Below are 6,000 nucleotides of genomic sequence, written 5' to 3'. Positions count from 1 at the left end.
AAGGCAGTCCATATTAGTTTTACTGTACAGCAAATTTGATGCATGGTATGGTATTATACATAGTACTACTATACTGAGTCAAATGCATGCCAAGACCTGGGAGTAAAGATGAATGTTAAAGTACACGTCACACTATAAAGTCAGAAATATAATGTGTTTCTTGAATTCAGAATCACACCAAGTTCAGGTGTTAAATGGCACCATGAGAAATTACGGGATGATTATGATCTTGGAGGTTTGTGGAAGGAAGTACCCATGACTCATGTTCAGTAACATTGTAAAAGTCCTGACACAGATTTATGTAGTTCAAGTAACATTTATTTATAATCTTCTACTTTACCTCTGAGTGAATGTTTGAAGCCACTTGAGGAATGGATCAGCATGAATTTACTCTTATTCTCTAGCAATATTTTGTTGTCCAACTTTACAGCCTGCTGGAACATGTACTCATGGAACTGGTCACGTACAAAGCCAGGACTGGCAATGAGGATGCACTTCACCACATCAAAATTAACATGGCGGAGAATTCCTTGCATGACACTCTCAAAATATCGTTGTAAACCCTGCACAAAGACTGATATTAATTAGAACAACACTGCACAGAGAACACTAAGGAAAAGTGCACCTTCTGTCTTAATGGATGACATCCCAGAATGTGTACAAAGGCATACAGGAAACTTTACCACAAAGCTGCACATATTCTTAAACCTCATTACTGCATATTACAGCTGCTTCCCCCTCACATCCACTGGATAACATTCAAGGTCATGTCCCAGAAATAACTGGGTTAACACAGAATAAGATGTGATTGCATTCTGATACCAGTGGTGATAGGGTAGTGCTGTTCACATCGGCACTTTATTCTCTTAATAATATGAACAAAGCATTACAACAGTCAGGTGATATGGGAATACAACATCCTTCTTCTTTAATAAATAACTTTGTTCATGTCTGGGTAATTCAAGGGTTAATTAGGCATCACACTTTCCACTACAAAAAGTTGGGTTCAGTTGGTAAGGAAAATGTGCCTTCTAAACACATGTACCATACTATATAATACATTAAATGTTACTAGAAAGCATCACACATTCCTTAAACTTCAGGACTAAATAGAAATAAAATGTCAGCTTCGTGCAACAATTGGACACCCTAGATTTGATTCCTGGCAGAGGTCATTTTGCAATCAGATCCAGATCAGTTCTAAGGGCTAGCCAGTATCCTATCCAATGGGTGCAGGACATACTTTCTCCAGCAGTAAAGCACTCAGTTGAGGAGGTGACTCTGGTATCGAGTCACATCAGAACCCTGATGATAGGGATGGAGATGGTTTCCAAAACATTAGTCTCTTTGTGCTACCAGCTGACATGGCTGATTACCCGAGAAGATTTCGTGGAATTCTAACAATGCAAAATCTGTATTAACCATCATTCATAACTGCTAAGTGTTTAGTGCTGACATGTAACTACACAGATGGATTGTTTTGCTCCACTGTTGCCTAAGTTACAAATCAATGCCCGAAATTAAAAATCGGAAGGTAAGAGTACATTGATCTCTTTATGAGATGATAATAATTGCAGGAGCAAGCTGCCATACCTCACAGGCTAAAACATTCAGTGGTCCCATTTTACAAACACATTCATACACTAACAGTAAATGTTGTAATACAACATCATAGCATTGGTTTAGCATACGTAGTTAAATATTATTACAGTTTATCTGGAGAAATCTTAGTATGTTTACATACAAAATTATTTAAACAACTTGTTAATAATGGCTGAGGAGACAAGATTATAGCTTACTGATGTATGTGGGTGGAAGAAATGAAATCATGCAACACAAATCATATGATTAACTGACCTTTTCATGTTGCTTTACATTGCCTTTTCTTTTACGTGGAATGCACTGATCTATTTTGGCTCGTACCAAAGTCATGCTAGATGTGATTAGACAAATATGTGCTAATCCTTCCTGCATCACAACAGCAGCTACATCTGCATGCTGCAAAATGATCAGTTCACATTTAAATTAAATGATCGAGTGCAAGAATGCTACATACTTTTCCAAATACATCTACTGCTACTTACCTGTGTAGGATCACATGCTGTATCAACTCGCTCTAGTGCAACAGAATCCCATTCTGATTTAGCTAGTGTAAATTTACGATTCACTTCCAGGTCTATGGTGTGGTATGCACCCATCTAAAATATATTCAATTCTTTATTGTTAGTGTGCTGTATCAACAGCCAGAAGGTCAAATACAGATACAGCAAAAAAGAGGAACAATATGATAAGAAATATGACTTCTGTATACATATTATAAATGGCAACTTAGGCCAACAATTACCCTACCATTGCTTACCTTAACATACTGATTTTCTGCTATGTTACGACCTTTCAGTCTTAGCATACATGCTTGTGTATCAAAATCAATGTTTTCAATGCGGATCGTTAATGTTGTACGAACTCTGCTACTTGTTGATGAGCCAGTTGATGACTCATTTTGCACCTTTCTGTGAATGGAAAGCTTGCAATAGGGGATTAATAATTACATTTTTATACCTACATGAGGTGTTGAAATATATATTGTTATGCCAGTTCAGAAGTTGTTGCAACTGATATCTAAATTCCTTGTCTTTTTGTTTGCATAAAGTTCTATAACACTTAACCAAATGCAATTAGTACACAAAACCAACCCTCCTCCCATTCAGTTTCACTTACTTAAAACTCCTATGCAGAACATCTGGTATCTGTCATTATCAGTATATGAATACACAAAACTGAGTTTTTGGCAGGACCCTTAATGACCATGGTAAATGACAATTTGATACTGTAACTCTAATTTAGAAAATTTTGTGGGTACCTACAAAGTTCAATAGCATTTCATATTACAAAAATGAGTAAATGGCAGACAAACATACCATATCCTATAAAACAGCACTACACATTATGTCACATTACTATGTGCTTTTGCTTATCCTAAAGAATATGGTGCACTTGATATTCTTAGTATAGTATATGATCAGACCTTATCGTGGAGGCACGGACGCAATCTCCTTCGCTAATGAGGTTGTACGCATGCCACATATCCTCTGACTCTTCTGGTATGAGGGTGACACTCCTAAAAATGCGACTTCCATGTTAATATTTCATTGAACTTGGTGGCAACATTAACCTAAAAGTACAAATTCTTGTAATGAACGCTTGATATACATACCCTCTTCCATCTTTATCAACATTTTTATTAATCAGTTTCATTTCGAAGTGGACTCTTTAATGGTCATTACAGAAGACGGAAATTCGATGAATAGTTCGTGTAAATAGTTCATGTTCCTTTCCACCTTGTACACCTACAACCTACTTCCACAATACACCGGAAGTAAAGGAAATAAAATGTCACATGACTCGAAATGTCGGAAGAAGCAACAGCGGTGTCGTAAACGACATATTCAGAAACTAAAATCAGAGGTACCAACATAACATATACAATAGCTGATGTGGCCTGCTTATTTCGTTTTAGGTTGTTTTAGCATTGTCAGCGGCAGTGAAGTAGTGTATTTTAATGTTGTGGTAGTAGTTATCGTGCTTATTCGATGTCAGAATCTTGAAATAAGTGGCGTTGTGTTTTGGCTAGTGTGTTTTGTCAGTAGTGAGCTTGGGCTTAATGTTATTTTATAATAATGACTTGAAATAAGGATCCGCTAGTACGCTGCAATTCAGATATGTAAGTACTTGCCTGAAAACGTAATATGAGTTAACTCGAAGAACGATAGCTGAAGCAAATCTTGTCAATACTAAACCTCGTGGTCACAAACTCATATTGAAGGCACCATTTGTTTTCCATAGCTGATCGTGCTGAGGAGAATATTTGGACGTAATAGCGAGAGATATGAAATAACAGTGGACTCGAGAAAATGTCATATTTTGCTTTTGTACTATACACGAATTTCTAATTGAATTGTACAAACAAAAACTGTTTATTTTAAATTATGTATATGTACAGCTTTTATTTCGAACATTTGTATTTCCTGAGCTCTGATTAAATGCAAAGAAATATAATTTCTGACTCTGTGGTGTGTGATATATGTGATTAAAACAGCGGGTGATTGTATTTCATTGCAGTTACCATGAAATAATTTAAATCGTTTATCATTACGAAAGCAGGCTCACATACTTCTTTTCAGGGATAAAAATATGGTGAATATTTTGAAAATATCACAGTTCACTTCAGTGTTCTCAATTGGAATGTTAAATCAACTGTAGGATACAACCTAAGAAAAGAGCAAGATATCTGCTTGTTATTGTTCCTGTGCTCTAAAGATGTGGGGACTTTATTTTTGTGGAACTGCAACCAGCTAATGGACACATTGTCCATTAAAGTATGCTTTGCCATATTTCACGATAACTATTCAGTGATTGGTACGTGTAGAAAAGACCCATTGAAAGTCATCAGGGAACGATTTATTATGTATCTTCATCTCTTACCCTTTTTCATTTAACCATTTCGTACCTTGTATCATTTCGTCCTTTCTCTCGTATTCCCTTCACACAATTTTTAACTCAGAACAACAACGAAAAATATCAGCAGTAACATTTAATTGAACTATTTTGTCTCCTGTATTATAAATACTTTTAAAAGATGCCTGGTGGTAGCAGCACATGTAAAATAGAACGTTCTGCACACGAACGTCGTTACTGAGAACATAGTCAGCCATGCATAACAAACACATATATCCTGTCCTTATATTATAAGGACGTATAGACCTGCAGATTCTTTGTGTTCAGAGAAGCCCCACGGTTTCGCTCCGTGCTATACATTCAGCTGGTTATTGAGAAGGTGACATTCGATTCCGTCACAGTCCACTCTAGTAGGTGGTTACCAATGTTTCGGAGGAATGTCTTCACCGTGAAGTCACGTGCTGTATCAGCACAGGTTAATGAGTCAGTCAATCTCAACTTTAGCCAATGACAACTGTAATTGTCTAAGAAGCACTCAAACCGGATTTTACCTTCATGGTTCCTTGCCGGGATTAACCAATTCATTAATACTACTGCGAGTCTTTTTATACCTTTCTTGGATCCTCGTCGTCATTTTTAATTTCATTGAGAATAATTCGATATTGTCCTGCATATGCGATCCAGCTAGTAGTGAAACTGTAAGCAGTCGGTATTCCAACCCTCTGCATATCCTCTTTCTGATAGGTTTCGATTATCATGTAAGTGACATGTTGATTGACGCGTCAAATTATGAATAGGGACAGTCTTTGTTAATAAAACGTTCCACCACGTGTTCATGTTTTTTTTCCCCTGTCAGAATTTACTGGCAGTAATTTCGTTAATTTCTGTATTCAGTTTCAGTTCTGTAAATGAACTCCTTTAAAAAGGCTGTTAGAGGATGAACATGACGCAGTTAGTCTTGTCGAAATCAGGCGATTGAGCATTCAGGAAGGAGCGAGCTATAGAACACATGTTTGAAGTTGCTGTTGCAAGATATTCAGATGTGAGGCGTGTTCATGTGAATTAGAATATCCTGATTTTCCAGGCGCATTCTTTGTGATTTCCCATATCCAGTTATCCTTTATATGCATTAGAGTCGGAATATTTTTCCTAGTATTTTTTCAAGTACTCATTACGTCGAAAAATGTTTCAAATTCCATATGTAAGTCTTAATGAGGTCTGTATTTTATATAATGTACTAATCTTAAGGAGAATATGTGGTCCAAAGAATGAAGAGGGAAACTGGCGAATCAGATATAATGATGAATTATACCATTTATATAATGAGCCTGACGTAATTAAAGTAATAAAGACAGGAAGAATAAGGTGGCTGGGACACCTGTATAGAGCCAGTGAAGCAAGAAAGTAACATTTACCAATATAGAAGGGACAAGAAAGAGAGGGGGAGCCCCCCCCCCCCCCCCCATTGGGTGGCTTGATGGTGTAGAACAAGATCTTCAAGCTCTCGGAGTCCAGGGATGGAAAAGGAAAGTCATACATAGGGAT

General features: G+C 36.9%; 2 protein-coding genes across 9 annotated transcripts in view; one reads left to right on the top strand and one right to left on the bottom strand.

The window, feature by feature from the left end:
- Positions 1–309: 309 nt before the first annotated feature.
- Positions 310–3,394, bottom strand: LOC147870823 (protein pelota-like). The gene is made up of 6 exons (XM_087341864.1): positions 3,215–3,394; positions 3,026–3,118; positions 2,360–2,510; positions 2,085–2,198; positions 1,858–1,998; positions 310–563 (listed from the first exon to the last, which is right to left on the bottom strand). The coding sequence occupies exons 1-6, from the start codon at positions 3,253–3,255 to the stop codon at positions 318–320; spliced, it is 786 nt and encodes a 261-aa protein (XP_087197990.1). The 5' UTR covers positions 3,256–3,394; the 3' UTR covers positions 310–317.
- Positions 3,395–3,518: 124 nt separating this feature from the next.
- Positions 3,519–6,000, top strand: part of CLIP-190 (Cytoplasmic linker protein 190) — a 99,084-nt gene continuing 96,602 nt past the window's right edge. For 7 of the 8 annotated variants that reach the window (XM_087341859.1, XM_087341858.1, XM_087341853.1 and 4 more), the window contains exon 1: positions 3,520–3,721. The gene's annotated coding sequence lies outside the window, so the exon portion shown is untranslated. Of the gene's footprint in view, positions 3,722–6,000 lie in introns of all 8 variants that reach the window. The other variant, XM_087341855.1, reaches the window with a different exon arrangement.

The sequence above is a fragment of the Zootermopsis nevadensis genome, unplaced genomic scaffold (genome assembly GCF_977971745.1).
Source record: "Zootermopsis nevadensis isolate Lab colony 2312 unplaced genomic scaffold, Znev_1.0 Znev_ptg000094l, whole genome shotgun sequence".
NCBI classification, from domain to species: Eukaryota; Metazoa; Arthropoda; class Insecta; order Blattodea; family Termopsidae; genus Zootermopsis; species Zootermopsis nevadensis.
This window is presented reverse-complemented; position numbering and strand designations above follow the sequence as displayed.

Excerpts from the sequence above, each read along its gene's own strand:
- LOC147870823 (XM_087341864.1), bottom strand. The coding sequence starts at position 3,255 with ATGAAACTGATTAATAAAAATGTTGATAAAGATGGAAGAGG. Across the intron at positions 2,199-2,359 it reads CAGAAAATCAGTATGTTAAG|ATGGGTGCATACCACACCAT; the intron begins GTAAGCAATGGT and ends AATATATTTTAG. Across the intron at positions 1,999-2,084 it reads CAGCATGTGATCCTACACAG|CATGCAGATGTAGCTGCTGT; the intron begins GTAAGTAGCAGT and ends ATCATTTTGCAG.